The sequence below is a fragment of the Magallana gigas genome, chromosome 10 (genome assembly GCF_963853765.1).
Source record: "Magallana gigas chromosome 10, xbMagGiga1.1, whole genome shotgun sequence".
Classification (NCBI taxonomy): Eukaryota; Metazoa; Mollusca; class Bivalvia; order Ostreida; family Ostreidae; genus Magallana; species Magallana gigas.
Genome location: NC_088862.1, coordinates 18,725,617 through 18,749,784, shown reverse-complemented (window position 1 = coordinate 18,749,784; position 24,168 = coordinate 18,725,617). Strand labels below are relative to the sequence as shown.

General features: G+C 34.2%; 1 protein-coding gene and 2 long non-coding RNA genes across 5 annotated transcripts; all 3 read left to right on the top strand.

Moving 5' to 3' along the window:
• Positions 1-2,547: 2,547 nt before the first annotated feature.
• LOC117683535 (uncharacterized) lies at positions 2,548-4,237 on the top strand. Its single transcript, XR_004597544.2, has 2 exons — positions 2,548-2,677; positions 3,359-4,237. It is a non-coding gene; the product is annotated as an uncharacterized lncRNA (long non-coding RNA).
• A 377-nt stretch (positions 4,238-4,614) lies between these two features.
• Positions 4,615-7,503, top strand: LOC136272148 (uncharacterized). Its single transcript, XR_010710095.1, has 3 exons — positions 4,615-4,703; positions 4,808-6,771; positions 7,093-7,503. It is a non-coding gene; the product is annotated as an uncharacterized lncRNA (long non-coding RNA).
• A 61-nt stretch (positions 7,504-7,564) lies between these two features.
• On the top strand, positions 7,565-23,027 carry LOC105324156 (calcitonin gene-related peptide type 1 receptor). Of its 3 annotated transcripts, none has more exons than XR_899504.4 (11): positions 7,565-8,958; positions 11,846-12,311; positions 14,074-14,150; positions 15,204-15,295; positions 15,421-15,574; positions 20,042-20,253; positions 20,575-20,641; positions 20,744-20,826; positions 20,934-21,088; positions 21,619-21,660; positions 21,798-21,892. XR_899504.4 is itself a non-coding variant. In XM_066073235.1 (11 exons), the coding sequence occupies exons 1-11, from the start codon at positions 8,902-8,904 to the stop codon at positions 22,041-22,043; spliced, it is 1,617 nt and encodes a 538-aa protein (XP_065929307.1). In that variant the 5' UTR covers positions 7,568-8,901; the 3' UTR covers positions 22,044-23,027. The 3 variants fall into 3 exon arrangements, 2 of the variants coding, with proteins under 2 accessions (XP_065929307.1, XP_011421514.3); XM_066073235.1 differs by having other exon boundaries at positions 7,568-8,958; positions 20,575-20,626; positions 20,953-21,088; positions 21,798-23,027; XM_011423212.4 differs by having other exon boundaries at positions 7,570-8,958; positions 20,953-21,088; positions 21,798-23,026.
• The last annotated feature ends 1,141 nt before the right edge of the window (positions 23,028-24,168 follow it).

Here is a 24,168-nt window from a genome sequence, read left to right as displayed (position 1 = left end):
TAAGATCTGAAAATTTCATGAAAATCGGCTGAAGCGTTTTTGAGAAAACGTGGGAGAAAAAAAAAAGAATAATAATAATAATAGAGGAAAAGAATCAAAGCAATAACAATAAGGTCTTCCGTTGGAAACGGAAGACCTTAATAATAATAGAGGAAAAGAAACAAAGCAAAAACAATAAGGTCTTCCGTTTCCAACGGAAGACCTTAATAATATTGAACTTTCACAATGTTTTTGAAAATGAGTGATTTATTACACAGATATTCAGAGAGACTTTAAAGCATCATTTCACAGTCATTCATTAACTCATTAAATTTAATATAATTGCCAATGCGAAAAGTATAGCTTTAAAATCAATTGGCGCGGGTAGAAGTGTGGATGCATTTACAATATTGATTTAAGATGTATAATATTAGCAATAATTGTTTCTCCTATAAATTGGTTAGGTTACAAAACAATACGACAATTGAAATTTTAGCGTTTTATTTTCCTGATGTTTCACGAAATTTAATTAACATCGCATTTTTTAAAGATTAGTTAGATCAGCAACAGTATCATAATTTCATTTGATTTTTTTTTTATTAAAAGTTTTATAATTTTATGTTTTCTAAATTTATGTAAAAGGTACCTGATTATTGATTTACAAAATTTAAAATTAAAATTTAGAAGAAGAGATAATTTTTTTTTAATTTCAAAGGCTGTCTAATTTAAAGAATAAGGAATCGTTTTTATAAGTATTATGAGGTGATCAAATATACGGTGGTTATCAAATTCAATAAAGCTCGAGCTGCTTTATAATAGATTTATCACCCCGACCGTATTTGATCTCCTCACAATACTTTAAAAAAATGATTTCTTATTACTTATATAATTTTCAACTTTAATACGATTAAATATCAAAATATTTATTGATGAAATGTATTGGACTAATCAATACAAAATCGTTTCGAAGTGTTATTACAGACAAACACACTGGAAATTGTAAATATAATGAAAAATTTATTTCCCGGAGGGGATACAAGTAAGTCTGTATCGCTACCTGTCACTCTCTTCCAACTTCTTAGTCATGATATGGAGGAGTGATTTGAAATTTGCTCTGTAGTCTTATTTTGAGAAACTGTATAATTATCGAGTTCGAATTTTATGGCGACTGATCAACAATTAATTTCAAACTTCAAATGCTACGTTAATTTCACACTGGCAATTAAAATTAATAAATCACTAATATTAGCTATGTAGACCATTCTGTATTGTTTTTATCGGTCGAGGTTCCTCGTCGACACTAATTTAATATATATGAGCCTTTATGCATTCATAGATATATAATTGTTGAATGGATTCAGTCGAACGAAGTCAGACCCAGCACTAATTGATTTTAATTGATTGATTTCGCTTTTAGCTAACTGAGTATTAATTTTGTGTTTTAAGTTTAACGTTATATCACTCAAAAATAATTTCAAAATCAATATTGAACCTGCATAACATTTAGTTCCAAGATTCAGGTTCTTGTTGCTTGACATCCAAGGATTCACATAATTCAACCTTTCATTAGAGACAAAAATATAACATTGATTATATTAAGCAAATTGAAAACGGATCAAGCACATATTTAAGTTTGAATGCTACATGTACATCACAACTTTATTTTATCAATATGGTTAAAGTATCATTTTTATCCCTTATCTTTAATATATCAAATATATGAGGGTTGATCAAAAAGTAATGTCACAGATACGATAAAATCGTAAAAAATCTGCGTATAAAGACAAAAACTTGTGCTTTGGGATATCTATCTATAATTTCAATTCAAATCTGAAAATTTCAATGCTTTATGATAAGTATTTCTGAAGATAATTTATTTTGTAGAGCGTGAAGCAAGGATAGTCGCCGCAAGCTAGCGACGTCATTTTTAGATCTTTGGCGTTCTGGTAGAATTTCGTAATTTGTACTAGTTTTTTTTTGCATTTATCAACAGTATTTTATACTCGTCAGCGTGTAACTTGCAACCGAATCAGATTTTCCATTTTTTTTTCTCATAAAAATACAAAAAAGTCAATCGTATAAAATAATTGAGAGCATATATATTGTTCTTTGAATATGTTTCAGAAATGGTACATTAATGATTTATGTATTCATGCATTCATGTATTAGACAAAAATACTTAGAACCTAGATTTTGTGAAAGACCAAACACTTTTAAATTTTGTGAATTATTGTCTACTTTAAAACTTAAAAAACTAAAAAAAACTCTGTTTATTTATAAATGAAATTTTTGAATCAGTCTGTCCTCCTTGAACATTTGTACTTTTTTCTCAATATTTTTTCTCTAATTTGTACTGCACATGTACCTCTGACTCTATACCTACATTTCTAATTATTTATATATATATGTACCTCATGTACCGTCATGTTGACGGTATGAGCGAAATGAATTGAATTGAAAAATTGAATTGATATATCAAATAAAATGTTGGTGTATTAATCACACACACACAGTTAACGCCCATGTTGTTAAGCGAAGAACATACAACGAGTTGTCTTTCCTGATTCACACAACTTTCTGATGCAATGTCTTGAAATCGATCTAAAAATAGATTATAACGTTAGCAAAGGCTATTTAAATTGAAAAGTTACACCGTTCAATTCATTTATTCACGAAACATGGACAGATTGTAAGACAGGTAAGCTTGATTAGTAATTTACAATGCACACGAACATGACATTGAAGTTACATGTATAATACCTTTGCGATGAATATAATGCAACAGAAATATGCGCGAATCCAGGAAAATTTTCCAGGGGGGGGGGGGGGGGGTATTCCAAAAGGAAAATTTTGTTTACGAGGGGGTTTGACGTCCAAGGCCTTTTTTTTTTTAAATTTTTAGTATGCGAGTATTTTCAGGGGGTGGGGGGGGGTGGGGGGGGGGGAGGGCTCTAAACAAACCCCTTATCTAGATATGCGCATGATAAATCAATTACAGATAGTCACAGTACATTTTCGCTTACATATCCTGATTCCTAGTATTAAGCAATCTGATAAATCTTGATTTCATTATATACATACGTTTATTTGAATTTTTTAAAAACTCTAAAAACAAAGTTACTGTAGTTTTACATTCCATTATTTAAAGTTTTACCCAATGTCAAACAATTATTTTCGTCGAATGTGTCAGTTGATTAGGAACTAAGAAATTTTGCGCCGTAGTTTCAACCAATATCTTCAACTGTAAACAAAATATAGGGAGATGGTATGATGACAAAAGAATATCTCCTTCTTTTCCGATCGGTAAGACGACATGTACATCTATAAATTAAATATTGAATCAAGCAACTAATTCTTTGCCATTTTTTATATTTGACAGAAACTTCAGACGACATCGCAATGTGCTAGAATTCTGAAAAGAAATCACAATTTGTCTCCAAATGAGAGACATGAGGCCAAAGGAGGCCTCCTGGGGATTAGCAGAAGCAATAGAGATATTATGGGGATAATCCGAGTGAACTACTTTAAATGTAGTGCATAAAGGGGGACGGCGGAACTACGTGAATGATGTGCAAGCCGCGCCATGAGTATGGAGCCGGCTGCAAGCCTGAAGATCACCATCTTTCAAAATGGCGACCCCGATCCTAATGGCGTATGCCCGGGCGCTGTTGCCCGGGCTAACGCCCCTGTCCTTTCTGGTTAGAGACGGGCGCTTCACACTGGCGTCCAGAGTCAGAAACTTCTACGCCGTCGGTCTTCTTCGAATGCTGACAGCTCTCGAAATCACCATGGAAACTGTGAGATATCGCGAGAAGTCAGAGCGAGAGGACGACTTACCCACAACATACTGCAAAAATTTATTTCTGAAGGATAGAAAAGGAACTTTTTATTTGGTAATTTACAAAGAAGATTCAATACTGGATCTAAAACTGTTGAAGAAACAAGTTAAGGCTTATCGTAATTTTTCGTTTGCAAGCCACGCAGAACTGAAAACTATAATGAAAGTCAATTGTGTCACCCCGTTTTCCTTAGTTTATTTGTCGACGGCGAAAGTCCAAATTGTTATAGCCAAGAGTCTACTTCAAGAAACCTCTATAAACTTCCATCCTCTAGACGGCCGATTTACGACCAGAATTTCTTTCGATGACCTTGAATTATTTCTGAAATCCTTGGGAAGATATAGAGATGTTAAATTCGTAGACATATGAGATTTGTTGAAATTAAACTCTGTCAATAAATTATATGCTAGATATAACAATTACATGTACATTGTCTGTCATTTACTTATCTGTTCGGTCAACAAAAAGGGCGAATTGTCATATTGTGTTTATACACCCAACCAGTACATAGAATAAAAATGACAATACATTTATGACACATCAACAGATTGTAAAGAAAGCAGTCAAACGTACAAAGATTTAATGCAAATCTACAAGTAGTGAAATGGATTGAGGTTTTATACCCTGCGAGATACTTGATTATCGTTGAAATTTTAGATATGATTGTATACATAGCACCATTCTTGAAGTTTTATATTTTACATAATTATTTTATAAACATTTTAAACAAAAGAAAGACTTCATCTAAGAGATACATGATTAATTAGATATCTTGTTTATCGCAACTTATAGAAGCTAAAGAGGCCGCCCGGACACGTGACACGTGCCAACATTTTCAAACCACATCCTCTATAAGAGACTTCAGACAGGATTATAGATCTTATTGTGAGTAGCTCACTTTGTAGATGGTAAATGTTTAAAATACTGAGTGAGTTTAAATTCACAATTTACAGCTTAATTGACAAGAGTATAATTGGTTTGTTGTACAGTACTACACATGATCTGGAATCACTTCCAATTCTTTTGAATGGCCACCATCAACTATATACTACCAACTGACATCTTCAACATTACTCCTTGCACATTTTCAACCTTCCTGATGAGAGCCGCATTGACAGATATCTAGTTTAAGTACAATTTTTTATTTATACTTACATGTATATTCAATGGGCAAGGAACGTAGAAGTCACACTAGTTATCAATGAATAAGATACATGTATGAACGATGATGTTGTTGACAAAATGAAACAAACAACTATAGTCTGTCCCAAGTTATTGCTTCCATCAATTTTTGATGGTTTTTAATAAAAATACACATACCTGTGAAAGAAATACAATTGAAATCGATGAAAGGTAATATATCCAAGATATTTTCATTGAACAATTATCCCTCTTCACTCATAAAATTTCACAGGAACGAAAACAATTTTCTTACGGAGATTTGTAATGGGAAATGTTTACATCTTTTCTCCATTCGGAATACATCGCGCAATTTTTTTACATTATCATCCGGGCTTTTTAATGGCTGATCCAATGTAAATTCTCGCGTTTCAAAACAGATAATCTGGACATTTTTCATATTAGTGGATGATCGTAGTTTGAGCACAAAGGTATTTACTATTATTGAAATATCAAGCAAAAAGTGGTGGAAGCAAAAACTCGGGACATAGTATAAATACTAGTATAAATTTTTTAAAGAAATTTGAGTTCATTGATCTCTCAAAAGGACAAAGTATATGGTACTTACTAAAAGACTTATTTGTAAAATGGACATTGCAAGCAAATTATTGCCAGAAGTACATCTACATTATATGTACAAGTAGCATAACTTATCGAACGTGTTACATTATTTCATATCATCGTATATAATTTTGATATTAACAATTATTTTCTCATACTAAAGTTATATTCTCGTATTTGTAAAGAAACAGTTTTCTAAAGATGTAAACTGTTAATCATGCGCATTGCGCTGTTCATGTTCATAACAAATATCTTGAAATTAATGTATTTATAGTTTTATTTTAACATTTAATATTCCCTTCTAGACGAAACAAATATAATAACATAATCGTTCTACTCTTGAATAGATCTCATACTTGCTGAGTATATAGTCTGTATTTTAATCGTATGTACATGTACATGCATATTTTATTGATGTTCTCTCTCTCTCTCTCTCTCTCTCTCTCTCTCTCTCTCTCTCTCTCTCTCTCTCTCTCTCTCTCTTATCGTAAATTTAATCTTCGCCAATTCGCCAATAAAATGATTATATACGAACTTCTCCGCGTGAGAAGTGAATGGAATATACAATAGCAAGAGACAGCGTGATTGAATAAATCTCGGGCACAGCTCTTCTATATTGGAAAATTAAGCGAATGATTGAAATAATAAATGTCCCTTTACTCTACTTCTTTGTTTTATCAACGGAACAAGAGAGAGAGAGAGAGAGAGAGAGAGAGAGAGAGAGAGAGAGAGAGAGAGAGAGAGAGAGAGAGAGAGCGTAAAAGATGAGCAATCGCAAAGTTTATAAAAAAAAATCGTTTAATATGCAGTTGATGAAATATAATTTTACTTATAAATTAACATACAAGGATGATTTTTATAATATTGCTTGCATTGTTTCAGTCAAAGTAACGATCAATTATAATTTTGGTTCTTCTGACAAAACAAGGCAATCTTCTCGCTGTTTTCTGTTCATCATGGCTGACAGAGACAAAGGTCTGTATTAGTCAATTCTGATAGAAAAGAAGCAAATTTGGAGAACAATGGATGCGTTCCGTCTTCTTGGAATTGCTGAGTGTCATCATTTATCGAGTTCGGTACTATTACTAGCGAGACAAATCTGATGAACGGACGGACCTCTCTAGCAATGACGGGCCGATTGTTCCCCGGCGCTCCAGTCCACTGACTGTGTACATCACGTGACAGCTGTCATCCATCAAAACCGAGGGAAAAAGTATCATTTATTTCTCCAACCTTTGCTACATCTGTCAGGGTTGTCTATACATTATATTTATGGCCTCTTTCCTTCTCTCTTTTACAATTCAACGAACAGAATATTCTTACAATGTTATAGATCTGTTAACAAATTAATTACAGTCTTTTAAGGCAAATATTATACCATCTTCATAATCCAATTATATTTATTGAAGTAATAAATACATGTACGTTTGAATCAACCTGCCTTTGTGCATAGATTTACAATTTAGTGTACTGCGCTATTAAGACAGAGTTTTGTATGTCATTGGATTTATTTGTTGTTTTATGTCTCTTTCAGGCAATTTCGTTTATATCCAGGCACTGCCTTTCTTTCTGAGGATCTGTTGGACACATACTTTTATCATGATTTTAAATTTCTATGCTTAGCATAATCAATAAGACAAAATCTTTAACTGGTGTTTGATAATTGTGTATAATATTAAAAAAATGATGAATATCAAGATATACAGTCAAACTTCGTTATCTCGAACTGGATGGTACTGTTTAAAACTTCGAGATATCCGACCATTCGAGGGTAAAATATTTTTAAAATAAGTGGTATTAAAAGACATAACGACACATCCATTGTATTCGAGATATCAGTGTTCGAGATATCGAAATTCAACTGTACCTAGGGAGGGAGGGAGAGAGAGAGAGAGAGAGAGAGAGAGAGAGAGAGAGAGAGAGAGAGAGAGAGAGAGAGAGAGAGAGAGAGAGAGAGAGGGGGAAGGACGGACATATATCAATCGCATGTCTGATAATGTAATCCCCATTGTTTACAACCCTTTGCGTGCATGTTCACGATTCTAGAAGTAAAGAACAGTTACAGCTTTAGAACAAACAACACAGCGAGGAGAATTCCGTGATTCGGATTGTATAGTGGTGGTCGCCAATATCTCATGGAGGTGACAATATATTCCCCTCTGTTTTATCTAGCTGATTAAGAAAGGTCACGCCCCCGTAGTCCGGACACGACGGACGACGGTTCTGTGTGTATTGATCGATGATTTACTGTCGCTAGCTATTGCGGATAATTTCTCTAGGAAAAAAGTAAATTGAGCTCGATTTTCATCAGCTAAAGATGTAACAATGTGGTCATCAGACTTGATTTAAAAATTTGGCTCCATAGATTGACCACTGTCATGCAATATCGTTCGAAGATTTTACATGAAATACGTTGATTAAAAGGAATACTACCAGTATCTAGATCGAGGCGTTGTTCAATAAGTTTTCGGTTTTTATTGTTACTTTTACTAAGGAAAATTCCAACATGTCATTTTTTCCGGAGAATTTAAGTGTATAATTTATTTGATCCTCCATTTATTCAAGTTATCATTTCATTCACAGTTGACCCAATTAAAACTGTAGGGGATAGTCCCACCCAGACTTGTCTTATTGTTACATTACTCTACTGCTTTATCTAATTAATTCATAATTTACAATAAAACAATTCACACTTTGCAAATTGTGAAATCAAATGAATTGTCTCGATTCAGCCATAGGTTTCATCATTGCCGGGTTACTTCTTGTTAGGTGTTATTCTTGGGCTAATTTAAATATGTAGAATATGAAATATGTCTGTTTACAGATATAAATATATTCACCTCGAGTTAAGTTTTCATCTCAGTCTTCCCTCAAAGACTATTTGACTAATTATTTTAATATTGTTAAATGCACGACTATCGACATCTAGCGCGCTTGATCGTCGAAAAACTGCCTACTAGTATTTTATATACGATATTTTTGGCATAAACTATATCATAGAGTCAAGAAAAAATCCAAATATTTTAGATCTGAATACAATAAGAGCTTTTTATCGAAACGAGATTAACATCATATTTAGTAAAAATAAAACCACCATCCAGTCTTTTAAAGAGAAAAAAAAATTGTAGTCGTCCATATATATAATTGATAAAAAATAGAACATGTGGTTTGGTATGATTACGCATGTGTAGATACAGCGTTTGCGACAATCATGCATTATTTACTTTGTGATAAACCCCTTTCTCTCTATTATCTATCGAGTTGTACTGTAACTCCTCCATTTCACTGTCATTCCTGGAGGCTACAGAACATCGATCCCGATATGATTGGAGCGTAGAGCCCGATGCAGCGTCATTTAGCAGTCATGCATCTTGTTTGTGTCTGGGTCCTTTTAATACAGGTGAGTTGTTTATGCTTTTCAAAAGCTACAAACTTTTTTTCAGAATTTTTTTTGAGTTACTAAACTTAAGTAATCAAAATTTATTTTAAAAAAAAATCAATCAAATGATATACATGTACATCTGCATGTACATCTAAAATTCAATAATTATGAAGTATACAGTTACTGTAAATCACTTCTTTTAAGCGGGATAGGTGATTAATAAAGGTTATTAAGTAGGTAAATAAGTTTGTTTAGTGATGAGGGGTAAGTAAGGGCCTCGATGTCCTAAAAAAAATTGATTCAACAATAATTTAATTTTCGATAGAAATAAGTATCGTTGCTATCTTAAGACATTTACACGACTGTACATAATGATATCTTTGGCCATAAACTGTTTAGTATTATATATTATCATTACTTTTCAGTATTAGTTTCTGTATTATTCAGTAAAGAGAAAGTAAAAACATTTTAGCGTTAGAATTCGAACATTTTTTCTTTATTTAAACATTTCATATTTCAATTTCATACAAAATGAAATTCAAAATATTTTTAATATTCTTGATCGTGAATTGTTTAATATTATCTGTTTAAGGCATCAATTTAAATGTATTCTTTTGAATATATTGCCATGAAAAATGCAAAGGCTTGAAATAAAGCTTGCATTTTGCTTCAAATTTAAAAAAAGGAGATTGGTTTGATAAAATCTTAACGCATAGATCAACCTTTCAGGGTTTTATTTCTTCAAAATATCAAGGTTGGGTTTGTTGACGTTACATTTGAATCGGGCTTAAAGAGTGAATCCACATGTAAACCAAATCTTATCCTATTTTAAATTCTAATTTTAGATTCCTTTTATTTTAGTTCTTTTATTCTAGAAAAAAAACTCACTTTTATTTTCCCGTATGAATCCAATTTCAAAGGTAAATATTACACCTTTAAGGTGATGTACATGTACATCAATATCAATGCTAGTAATATACTTTTTTTAACGCAGCGATGTATATCCTATGACTTACACCTTAGACGGGTGCAAAAATGCCACTTCGGCACTGGTATAATTATCCGACCCAGTGTTAAACAGGTTTTTTTCTCCCGACACAAATGATCCATCAGGATATTTTTAGACGGTTAGGACACAGCAGTCATTGAAGTTTTGAAATTTGTCTCCTCTCGCAATTTGTATCGACATTTCTGTCAATTACACGGAGGCATTATTCAATAAGCCTGGCTGTCCATCTCTCAAGGGTGACCACAGAAGTCAGCAATAAAACCCAGAACTCTTTTACCGGCGAAAAGGTCAGAAAGCGACAAAAGTACATAATAGATAAATGTGTAATCGCTTCTTAAGTTCATATTATGTAAGTATGTGATCGACCGATCTTTTTTTAATGGTTTCAGAGTGACCAACATTGTTTTTTTAATGTTTCTTAGCTTCTAATATTCTGTTCTGGAAACAACGTGCATTAGTGACCATCTTATATCGAAATCGCAGGAGGTTCATACCGCAAATTCGCTTAATGTAATATGAAAAGAAAGCCAAGACCGTGTTGCATCAATTAGCGCCAAGGTGAAAATGTCTTGGATTCAAAACGACTTTAAATATACATTGCACTAAGTGAAAAGACAGATTTATCTAATGGAAGTTCTCCCCGAAGAGGGGATATACATCATGCAAACTGTGCTGTCGTACACACTGACGTTTTAAAATAAGAGAATGGACGCAGCTGTGTTCTGCAATACATGTATTGCATCCGTGCCACAGAAATTAACATCTAAAAGGCAATACGAGACCCTCCGTAGATTTTTATTAATAAATCAAATAATGACGAGGCCCAATACGATATATGTTAGCCAACATAATGTAGTTGAACGTCATATTCACCGTAAAACATCATTAATTTTATGGTGTTCATAGTCTGAAATAAAAACAATAGACTAGACTAAGTCCACACTTTACAAAAGTTATGTACATTGGCTGTCATCTTTAGGGAAAACCCTACATACGAGGTTTGTAACTTTGTTATTTGAAATTAAAAATCCGTTTTCGGTGTGTGTTTTGATTGCCCCAGGATGGGCAACTCACGCGTTGAAGGAATAAACTAAATTCAAAGAGATTTCATCACAGGACGCCAAGATGTTTAGTTGCTTAATGAATGGGAAATTTTGATTTTCCCTTTTGACCTCTGAGATGACCTCGCAAAGGGAAGCAACTTTTGCAAAGTGGCGATTTTATAACCACAACAAGGAAAATAATGACATCACGGATAACACTTATTAATCACAGTATATGAAAAAAATTTCCAAGCTGTTAAGAAGCATAACTTTTTACTAGAATACACATATTTAGAATTAGATATTAAGTTCTTTGGTACAAGTCTTAAATAATAACTGATATAATGATAATTTTTACAAATGCCTTTTCAGTTAGCGAATTGTGTTGTGCACTGAAATCTGACAAGTCACAGCCGATTTTCTACACGTGCATATGGTTTCTGTGACATGGGATGTCAACATACAATATAAAACTAAATCAAAATGATTATTTTTAATTTCGAAAAATCAACGACAAAATAAAACATCGATAAAAAACAGTTATGAGGGATAATACTCTAGCCATTGTTCGGGTCCTCTGCAGGGAAAATACTTTACGGCAAACAAATTGATTTATCTTGCTGTCCAGAGCAAATGTTGCATTCACGAGCTCTGTTTAATTGAAATTGATGAACATGTCACATGTTACAGCGAAGTAATCCAAACGCATAAATCGCTTTTCCTGTTCCAATCAGGCAGAATTAAGATAATAGTGGGTCACAACGTTCAGATGATTAAAATATAAACATAAACAACAGAAAAAAAGTGACCAAAATTAAAGTTTTACATTATATTTCTATAATTTTCTTTGCAGGTTTGTATACGATGTTCAGCTGAAAAGCACAAAGTGACCCGTGGATTGCACTGTCGATCCTATGTCCGTTTTCACAATACTGCGGACAACTTCCGGTTACATGCGTGCGCATCTTGTTTTAATTTCCTGTTCTACTTCTTGAACCCTAGACTAAATACATCCAACGATGACCCACAGTTAGCTTTTAATTACAACGGTAACCTCATCAATCTAAAGTCCTGGGACTTCAGAAATCACTCAGTCCAGAGCAGTGTTTGTTCGTACTTGTCAAACGACGAATGTCAGCGCTGGCTATCATGTTGTCAATCAGCAGATTCATGTTGTGAGCGACAGCTGTCACTTCCGGCGGAAGTTAACAACACGTGTGGACGGATCTGGGACGGATGGCTTTGTTGGAATGACGCTGCATCCGGTTCACTTAACTACAAATCCTGCCCTCTATTTGTACCATTCTTTACTCAGTCGCGTAAGTATTATAATACAGTAACAGCTATTTGTATTGTGAACAAATGCAAAATTTACTGACAGCGTTCATGGCCACAGGGGCATTACCAGGCTCTAGAACATAACTATTATGGATGTAACCAGCTCTATTGAACAAACGCGTGTTTAGGTACCAGGTCCCTGATAATTATGTTGGAAAACTTACTGCAAAAGACTTACATCGGTACTTGGACATGACTACTAAAAACTCCAATCGAAAAAAAATATATATAAAATAGATGCAATAAATAATCAAAACATTCTAAGATGTAAGGAAAAATGTTAAAATCATACTCGATACAGTGTGGTAGCAAGGGACAGTTTCGGATAAAGTACGAGGTCAATATTTTTGTAAAATTGAGAATTGCTGTACCTGAGGGCTTATGAGTGTTGCTAAAATTCATGAAATGATTTTTAATGATTATCATTAGTTAGAGGGATGTCTCTTGTTGAAATTAATATGCAGTATGTAGGCCCCAAATGCTAGGTACATGAGAATCAGAAGTAAAATGCGAAACCTGCGGCTATGACTGTTGTATGCACACGGTACGGAAGGTCAACCCTTTGCAGGGAATTGGCTGTGAGGGGTCTATAAAGCTGAAAAATCATGAAAAATTTGCAAAATATGAAAGGGTCAAAATCTCATAAAAACCAGTATGTAGAAAATTTTACAGGTTTTGACTAGTAATTTTCTTCAGAAATTGGTGATTGGCCTTAGAAAGAGTGAATTAAATGTATTTGTGCTGAATGGGAACTGAGGAAATTCTAGTTACAGAGTTCCGAAGACACATATCCCCTGGCTACAATGAAATGTATCAAAAAACTGTCCCGTGCCACATGTTGTTAGTTCCCAATAAACGATTTATTTTGACTAATATACTCTAACTTCGGCCTAAGCATCTGTAGTCATTTCAACATATCCTTGGGTTCTGATGCTTCGCTAAAATCCGCTATAAATACTACAGATAGTTATAAATGCTCAGATTATAAAGACAGAAGACAACAATGATTCATCATTTCATAGAGCGAAACTGTACAATATATGTTACTTTATACTTTCGGAATATCAAACATGAAATGTGAATCGGTAAAATCCATTTCCTGGTTCTTTTAAAATTTTATTTAATATTAAACTGATTTCTTAGGCATACCGAAAATAGAAGAAAAGACTGCTGAGGAGTGAAAAAACACTGTACTTAGTTACACTCATGCCGTTTGCTTGAATATAAAAGAGATTCGTAAAAATATTGAACCTCAAATCAAGGATTCAACAAATAAATTCTTTAACTTCCTCCCACAAATATACACTTAATTTTGATCTTAAGATATTTTACAACACCTTTAGTTGTTGAACACAGCTAAACGAAGCGCTGAAACAATATCGTGCAGCACAAACAAAAACCCATATAAGATTTTTTGATGACATCAATTTGTTGTCTCTTTTGTGGGATATGATAGTTTTATTATATCCTAAAGGTATGATTTTATGATTTTAGCGGTGTAACAGGTTGGGCTTATTTTTCAAATGATTCCGTCGAGCTACCTTTATCTCAGTTAATGAGACTTACACAAAAACATTATAAAGATATCAATGTGAAAACTTTTTAGGGTTAGCGTTGCTTGCTACAATTTTCCATATTGAAACGTTTAACATGAGTAGCTGAACTTTGATTGAAACATATGTTCATCAATCATTTTAGCCAATAATTTATTACATTAAAAAAAACCTGTTGTTTTGATTTTAGGAGAGGCAATTAAAAGATGCGGAAAAGACGGTCAGTGGATACAGAAAACGGTCTACAGCCCCTGTCTACAGAAAGAGGTTACTATACTAAATTAGCTTTGGCTAAATTCAGTCAAGATGTCGCATCAATTCGTCCCCAGAGTAATTGGTGTCATGATTACCGACAATTTGTTTCGAATCGATTATTTGATGCCCCCAAATATACCAGCTAAAACATCCATGAAGCCACTAACATGGTATAAACAGATGTTTATCCTTAACAAAATATTGCTGTTTATTTTTGTAAATTAAGGATCCACTATGTAAATTAATTCACGTTCGAAGGAAAGACATTTGATTCGAAAAATTGATAATAAGCTAACAGAGGATCAAGCTTGTGGTCATTTTTACATAAATTTATCTACTTCCGGTTAAAGAGAAGTTTGACTCAAGTAGCTGTAAACTGAATGTACATTAACGATACACTTTAACAATCGAAAACCATTTAAAAATAAATTTACAGTAAAACATGCTTATAACGAGATGCTAGGGAATCGGAGGTTTTTGCTTCGTTTTAAGCTTTATTCATATATCAGGCACGTAGCATCGTTTTTGAAAGTGTGGGGGGGGGGGGGGCAGACTCATCCAAAAAATCTTAACAAGCAAAAAAAAAAAGGGGGGGGGGGAATTTACACTTTTCCAAAATCTTCAAAATCCTAATCCGGGGGGGGGGGGGGGGGGGGGGCGAAGTATATAACTTCAATTTCACTGTCATTTCCTTATTTTCATATCAATTTCTTACATACTCCCAAAAAAAGGGGGGGGGGGGGCAACTCCATGAAAATTCAATTTTTTATATGTAAATTTCAAAAAATTTGTTGCTGCGATGAAAAGTGTGTGGGGGGGGGGGGGGGGGCTGGCCCCCCCTGATGCTACGTGCCTGTATATATCCGTCAAGTTTACAACATGTAATTAAGTCTAGGGGAATGAAAATCGTTTTGCTGCAATTCATTAAAAGCGTGTTCGGTATAACCGTGTTGTAATTCAAAAAATTCACCTAAAGTCTACTTAATGTATATGCGTTTACGGTTATATCAATTCAATTTTTTTTTAAAAATCCAAATAAGAATGGAGTGTTGCCATCTCATTTAGGAATTGGAGACAACGATATTTATTGGACTTGGCTGCAGTGTGACCAGTATAGTGTTTTTGATACCTTCCATTATCATTTTATTACAGTACAAGTAAGTAATAATAATATAATCGGCCGCAATCAGTAAAATAATTAATTAAATAACTTGTTCACACAGAATGATATTGGTGCAACATTTAAATGATATTGGTGCAACATTTAAAACAAATTTTGCAGGCTTCTCAGAAAGCAACATCGAATCCGACTCCACTTAAACTTGTTTTTGTCATTGACTTTGAAAGAGGTCATGGAGATATTATGGGACATGCTGGTCACTTACGACAAGGTCACGAGTACCGAGGTGTTTGAGACCACGCTGATGAAGAACAGGGTCAGTAAAACTTACAGCAATCAGCTAGGTGTATTGCCGCTATATCCGTAAAGTTTACGCTGAATAGGATAGTAGTAGGATATAATATGATAGAATAGTATAGGATAGGATGCTGGATCAAGATGCAGATACATGATAACAGATACCGGTATATGGTATAAAAACAAACTTATCATTCTTTTCTTAACCAATTGCAAGCTTCAGTTTAAAATCAATTTCTAGAATTGTTTTCACAGATCGAATTTGTTGTGTTCAACAGATTGAAACCTATTTAAAATTTCTAGTACTAGTTTCGTAAATGTATGTTATCAAACAAAGCCGAGATGATTTATTTTTCAAAGAAATTCTTAAAAAGTAGTTTAAAGTAAGTTTTGCGTGTTTGCCTATTCAAAAGTTCATTCTTTTACTTTTGATCTGATACATGTAATACAGAATGAATAGTATATGCGATAGAATGGGTATGGTGATGGGTGTAGAATGCATAATGCAGAATGTGGATACAGAATGCTGGATAGAATAAAAGTTCAGTTGTAAACATAATGGATAGCGCCATTTTAGACTCGCCGAACAGTCTAATAATTTTGACTGACAGCAACATGTGTATGCTGCAAATATTGATAGATACATATACATCATGATGATTAAATCTACGGAAGCCCGTTGGTGCCACGTATGAAAAATATTTTATCTGGCGGCCGCCAGATAATTATTTGGCGGCCGCCACTTATTATCTGGCGGCCGCCACATAATTTTCTGGCGGCCGCCATATAATTTTCTGGCGGCCGCCACTTATTATCTGGCGGCCGCCATATAATTATCTGGCGGCCGCCACTTATTATCTGGCGGCCGCCACATAATTATCTGGCGGCCGCCAGATAATTATGTGGCGGCCGCCACTTATTATCTGGCGGCCGCCACATAATTATTTGGCGGCCGCCAGATAAAACCTGGCTTCCTGATGCATGCGCATGTTTTAATGGGAGCTTTTTAGGGAGTTGTGGATACACTCTAATTTATTAGTTTTATTAATTATTTCTGAAACTTGACATTAAATATCAATTGCAGAGCTTAGGATTTTGAAAAACTAGTTGAGTTGAATGTATAGAAGACTTTGTTGATAGAATCTAGAATGAATTTTATATTACTTTGTGCCTTGTATTATACATGTATGTTGTAAAACATGGTACTTTAGAGTTGATTCTGAACTTTTAAAACTGAAGTAAACACCCGTTCAGGAAATCTTAACATTAAAAAACCTTAACTTGAGAGGAATTTTATGTAAACATGTATAAGTAAAGGAACGCGCTGCCTTCTATATGTTTTAATTTTGGTATAAGAATTTACCAACGCAGATTAAAGTCAGCTTTATTGACCACGACAGCTAGTACAGGCAATATTATCACGAGAGCAGATCCATCTATGACTTTATAAGGATAAACAAGGATAAGTGTGAACTAGCATTCGTGGCCATAAAAATGAAACTATTTAACTGACTGTGTTGTTAAACTTTTATTCCAAATCACATGAAAGGCAGTACAATAAGAAGACCGCGACCGGCCACAGTCTCTCTGGGTAAATCAAAGTACTGAGAGTACTGAAAGGCGGGGTCTTGAAAGTTTGAATTTGTAATTGTTTACGTTTTCCTCCGTTATGTTTCAAAAATTATGAGCTTGAATTAGTTGTTTCAATCTACATGTAGTATGCTAAAGTTCGGCCTTTTGTAATTGCCTGATACTTTGTCATAATTTTGCTAAATCCCGACCGGGACTGTTCTTCATAATTGTAGAAAATTGACACAACGGTATATTATGTAAAATAAGACCCCAAGAAAAACTACAACTTACCGGGAAAATCAAAACAACCATTGACAAATTGGTTAATTTTTAGTACTCGGTTACTTGGACGTTTTTCCGATCGAGTACCCGGGTACTCGTTAAGAGTGTAAATAAATCTGAAAGTACATTGAGAACTGTAAAAACTTGGTCACTTTTGTAGAAATTCCTCCTTTCAATGTATGTTTAAGACAAATGTGATTTAACATGTTTGTCGTCCCCCGTCTCAAATATCGCCAGCATGTGACATCCAAGATGCTAGATATGTTACCTATTGATGTCAACATGCAACCTCTTTATATTAACATGCAACTTCTTTATGTCAACATGCAATTTAGTTATGTAAACATGCAAGATAAAAATTGTTGACATGCAACTTATAAGTTGCATGTCAACAAATTTATCTCGCATGTAAACATAACTAATTCATATTATAAAACTGTGCGTAATTTAAATACACGTGCGTAATTCAAATACAGATTAGAAACTACTTGCCATGCAAAATAACATAACGTTGATTTTAGAATTGATAATAATCGATAAAATCAACTCCCGACAGTACTTCAGTACTTTGATTATCTTCTTAAAATTGAAATAAGTCCTATTCATTTACATGTACTACCACACAATAAATTAAAGATTTAAAACACAACAACCATGCGTTATCTCTGAATTCATAGGTCTAATATTGGTGCGAGATATTTATCAATGGGAGAAAGATCAGCTGAGTTTCTGATGAGAGGCATTAAGATATTGATGAAGAAATCTTTTAAATCATGAATATGACTGGTTTTGCCCGTTATAAAGTATAGAAAATGTCTCATAACATTAAAACAAATTACATGATTGTATATTCCAACTAAGCCGGACAACATGAACATTAACATTTAACTTGGTTCTTCAATCGATAAGATTGTATATATCAATTAATCTATTGGTCACCAAAAATGTATAATCTATATAGATTTTGCTTACAAGAATATGACGTGATTCATTCACGTTTGGTCTCCATTTTCTTTTTTTATCGATTTGAAAAGCAGATGACTGCATTTGGAGTATGATTTTTAATGAAATTTCAGAATCGGTTGTATCGTGATTCGTGTAAATGATGCACGAGTTGACACAAAAAAGTAGTAAGTGGCGAACGAATTTATTTTTTACCTATTAATTTTATATGAATCGCTGCCAAAAAAATCATGACAGGTACAATATAGAAGGTCGAAAAAATCAAAATGGCTACTGCGACAATTTTTTGTTATTGTTATAGTACTTGGAATAATCTTATTGTAAAAAAGAAATATTTCTAACGTTAGAAGCCTGTGTTTGTTATCGGTATACAAATGTTAACTTTGTTCGGTAATTCAACAGTTTGAGAGTTTTCGGAGTTTCCATAAACCTTGTATAACAGATACCGTCCAACTTATAGATTTTCCCTTCGATCACAAAATAAATAAATATAACGATTTAAATTATATACCTAAATATAGTTGCTTTGATTTTTCCGGTTAGTTGTAGTTTTTTAAAAATTTTCTTGGGGTCTTATTTTACATAACATACCGTTGTGTCAATTTTCTACAACTATGAAGAACAGTCCCGGTCGGGATTTAGCAAAATTATGACAAAGTATCAGGCAATTGCAAAAAGCTGAACTTTAGCATACTACATGTAGATTGAAACAACTAATTCAAACTCATAATTTTTGGAACATACCGGAGGAACGTGAACAATTACACATTCAAACTTTCAAGACCCCGCCTTTCAGTACTCTCAGTACTTTGATTTACCCAGAGAGACTGTGGCCGATCGCGGTCTTTTTATTGTACTGCCTTTCATGTGATTTGGAATAAAAGTTTAACAACACAGTCAGTTAAATAGTTTCATTTTTATGGCCACGAATGCTAGTAAACACTTATCCTAGTTTATCCTTATAAAGTCATAGATGGATCTGCTCTCGTGATAATATTGCCTGTACTAGCTGTCGTGGTCAATAAAGCTGACTTTAATCTGCGTTGGTAAATTCTTATACCAAAATTAAAACATATAGAAGGCAGTGCGTTCCTTTACTTATACATGTTTACATAAAATTCCTCTCAAGATAAGGTTTTTTAATGTTAAGATTTCCTGAACGGATGTTTAGTTCAGTTTTAAAAGTTCAGAATCAACTCTAAAATACCATGTTTTATACAACATACATGTATAATACAAGGCACAAAGTAATATAAAATTCATTCTAGATTCTATCAACAAAGTCTTCTATACATTCAACTCAACCATTTTCAAAATCCTAAGCTCTGCAATTGATATTTAATGTCAAGTTTCAGAAATAATTAATTAAAACTAATAAATTAGAGTGTATCCACAACTCCCTAAAAAGCTCCCATTAAAACATGCGCACGCATCAGGAAGCCAGGTTTTATCTGGCGGCCGCCAAATAATTATGTGGCGGCCGCCAGATAATAAGTGGCGGCCGCCAGAAAATTATGTGGCGGCCGCCAGATAATTATATGGCGGCCGCCAGAAAATTATGTGGCGGCCGCCAGATAATAAGTGGCGGCCGCCAAATAATTATCTGGCGGCCGCCAGATAAAATATTTTTCTTACGTGGCACCAATGGGCTTCCGTATAAATCTAACAGGTTGGCTGTAAGCTGCTGTCTTTCCTGAAGATCTACTTTAAGTGCTGTTGTTTCACCTGGATGTTTGCCGAGGGCTTCTACCTCCACCGTCTGATGTCCAACGCCTTCTCTCCCCCGCGCTCCCTGACCCCCGTGTACATACTGGGCTGGACCGTGCCCCTCCTGTCCTCGTCTATATATGGAATTCTAAGAGGCGTCTATAGCAACGAAAGGTGTCTTTAATAATGCATTTAGTTCTTTTATACTTGACATAATTTCGTTCTCTAAAAAGGCAATTTTTATTTTTTTTAATGAAACTGTATAAGTCTTTATATTTTGTTCCGCATGTTTTTTTAAATGATATATTTTATTAGATATGTCAAAACTGTAGTTTGGACTTCAGAAGAAGGAGCCTCACCAAATTAAATCCCTATAAAAGAATGTAGCATTTATGAATATCTAGAAGTACATGTTATGGTTTTTTTTTTGTATATGACTTAAATAGGGTCCAGAATATGAACATTCTAATTGTACAATGATTTATTTTGACATAGTTGTTGGGCCTATGGATTTTACAATCTGGAGTGGATATTTGACGCACCAAACGTAATTTTCCTGGTGGTAAATATTTCCTGAAAAATTCTTCACCATAATTCTAGCAGTTGGAATACGCACTCTGCGCGCATTTAATACTTATCAATTTTGATGTTATGACTATTTTAGCTCAACTTGATTTTTCTGTCAAACATTCTACGCATCCTGATGACTCAACTACAGTCTCATCCAAACGAGCCAGGGAACTTTAGGTACATATATTCTGCATCTTATGAACAATGCAAAAAGAACCCTTGATCCTTATCGTGTGAGAATCTAAATAATGAGAGAAAATACAACTATGATGTTACATTTAAAGAATGTCTGGTCGTTGTCAGGAAAGCAGTGAAGGCCACATTTATTTTGATCCCGTTGTTTGGGATCCAGCTGTTTGTGACGATATACAGAGTCCCCATCAGTAAGGAGGGTGCTCTGGAATACGAGCGAGTCACAGTCATCATCAACCACACACAGGTAACTACCCCCTCCCCCGCCCACACTCATCATCAACCATACACAAGAAGTAACTACCCCCCCCCCCCTCGCCCATGGTCACATCAACATACATAGGTATCTAACCCCCCCCCCCCCCACCACCACGGTTATCATTAACCATACACAGGTAACTACCCTCACCTTCCATCCCCGCCCACACACAGTCATCATCAACAATACACAGGTACATGTAATTACCCCCCCCCCCCCGACCACGGTCATCATCAACCATACACAGGTACCCCCCCCCCCCACTACGGTGATCATCAACCATACAAAGGTAACTACCCCCCACCCCACCCCCACCCCAAGCTTGTTAGTTAGTTACATGAACGAGAACATTTTGTCGTGTTTGCAGTGTGTTAAAGGATGGTGTAATATTAATTTTTTGGTAGTCTTTTTTCTTCTAATGTATTTTCTAATGGAATTCATAACAATAAAAAATAAATGCTGTTTTGGAATATCATAAAACTATGAAGTAATATCTGTTACATGTACTTTATATGCAGGGCTTTTTCGTGGCCATGGTATTTTGCTTTCTGAATGCAGAGGTAATACATATTTAATATATTTAAAATTAATATTAACTAAACACTTCGGTTTTCTGCTATGTTTCTTTTCGTTCTCTCTTCAAATGAAAGAAAATTTTTGACTTCCAGCATTACAGTAATAACATTTTAAATTTTAGGTGATCTCTAACCTTCGAAGAAGTTTACGTCATCAAATACGAGATACGTCATTTTCAATGTCTAAACGTTTAAATCACACAACTCACCATACGTTATCTGTCAGATCAGAATGTGATGGTGCAAAAGACTACCACCAGTCCAATCACTCGTTTCTAGAGACTGGTCAAGAAACAGAGGAAATCGAGCTTAAGGAGACCTCTCTACTGAACGGACCACCGACGGCCAAATCTGAATTTTATGAATGATTTTAAAGACTTCTTCTTCTAAATGTCGATTTTTTTGTCTATTAAATACATTTACTTTTTTTTTTTACAATTAAGGAGTTTACGTATATATACATGAACCACCATTCTTATAACATGGCACAATTTATTTCACAAAAATTAAATCCTAAACAAGATAATATATGACATTGTATGATTGTATTGAAGGTAGATTGAAAACTGTAATATTCAATTCTCCAGAAAAAAGATTAAAAAAAGGAAATCAAGAACTTGGACTTCGATATTGACGTTTAACGTTTCATTTGCAATGAAACCGGGATCTGAAAGACTGTTCGATTAGAAAAAGGTCACGACGGAGTATTTTCCTTATCCAAATCACTCGCCACGAGTGAGGCCTGACATGCGGGGCCCGTTCCTTTGTGGCGGTAAACGTTCGCCATTTCCTTGTCACTCACGCTCTTTGTAGAATGCTCAACGTCCGACAGACTGTTGATGATAAAAAAGTCGAGGGCCAGATCAAGGGCCGGAAGGATTACTTTAATCTGGTCTCGAGAGAGTTCGAGTCAGAAGAGCGGGGATTACTGATCAATCCCGAAGCAGTCTGAAATGACAAGCGACGATTGTTTATTGAATCAAGTGATCACTACCAAGGCCTTCCGAGTTAATCTGAATTGTCATCAGTTCGTTTGCCGACATCGTGATCCGTATTATGATGATTGTGAGCAGCATTAATTGGCGGGATTTCGCGGAGAGTATGTTAGTTGACATTTACCGAGTTTATTGGGAGCGACTAATCTTCATTTAACATGAGTGACCGCATCTGCATCAAACTCTTTGATTACTTTCTTGAGTACTTTTACATCTCAAATTTGATAGATAAAGCAAGAAATATATTTCAAAATTAGATTTTAAGAGAAAATGCCAAGTTAACTTAAGATCAGGCAATTAGTCATCAGACATGCATTACCTACAATGACTTTAAACTACTTAAAATTAAAGCTAACAAATAAACAAAACCCGTATTGTAGAATGAAAATTAATCATATTTTATTCTTATTTTATTAAAAAAAGATTTGAGTGAATGATCTTAAAGACTTATTTCAGACTTACTTCGATAAACATGTATCAGTTAAGAAATCAGGCTATAAGCTCGGTAGATAGTTTGATCACCTTTTATTCATCGCTACAATGGACTAGTATTTATTTTCTTCCACATTTTCGACTTTTCTCTGAAACACTTGGACAATTTCAATAAAGCTTGACACAAAGCATACCTAATGAAAGAGAATTTCAGAGTGAATAAAGTTTTTCTTTTTTTCCAAAGAGAGATAAACATTATAAAACTCGGTTGTATAAAACTCGGATAAAAAATACGTTTACTGTTTTCAACTTTCTTTTTCAGAAGAAGAATTTCATCAGAAATGATAGATAAAATTTACAGCAAAAAAATTATTTTCAGTCATATTCTAATGACCATTGCTCCGTCTGTAAAATCCTACCTCCCAGGGCCACAAAGGGGTGGGGGGTGGTCAATATACAATGTATGATGCAGAGTTGAACACGCAAATACATAGTGAAATCTTTAAAATGCTTGTACATGTATTTGTGAAACAAGAAATTTGTAATAGTGGAATTCAAAACGTAACCCACACAAAATGTGGGGCTCCTTGAGGGAAACACATGTTCAAGAAAACATATTCAGAGTGAAATAATTTATTTTAAATATATTTTTATCTGCTGAGTTATGTAAACTGCGTCTCTAACTAGAAGAGGCATTATTGCATCTTCATCAAACTAAAAACTGGACGTGTATAAGAATGAATCCATCGAGCTGTTACAAGTAGATCATGTATGTATATGTAGTACATAGTTTTATTATTATTCATGAATTTGCTAAATACATTGATTTATAGAATTATCAAATCTTAAACAGATCCATTGTAGGTATTTACAGAAGTCCTCTTGATTTGCGGAAAGGTCAAGATCAGTAACTGTATTTTAACAATAAATGTTGTTTTTTTTATTTCTTTCTTTCTTTCCCCATATATAGCGCATTGGCCTGTGAAATGTCCTACACACGTTCTTTGCTGTCAGGTTAATTCTTTTAACAAAGTTAACACGATTAATTGACAATTCACGTTGACTT

What these genes read in the sequence shown, in the direction of transcription:
- LOC105324156 (XM_011423212.4), top strand. Translation starts at nt 8,902, where the DNA reads ATGCAGCGTCATTTAGCAGTCATGCATCTTGTTTGTGTCTGGGTCCTT. An exon ending in TCTGGGTCCTTTTAATACAG is followed by an intron (nt 8,959 to 11,845) that starts GTGAGTTGTTTA and finishes TTTTCTTTGCAG; the next exon opens with GTTTGTATACGATGTTCAGC. An exon ending in GCCCCTGTCTACAGAAAGAG is followed by an intron (nt 14,151 to 15,203) that starts GTTACTATACTA and finishes CATCTCATTTAG; the next exon opens with GAATTGGAGACAACGATATT.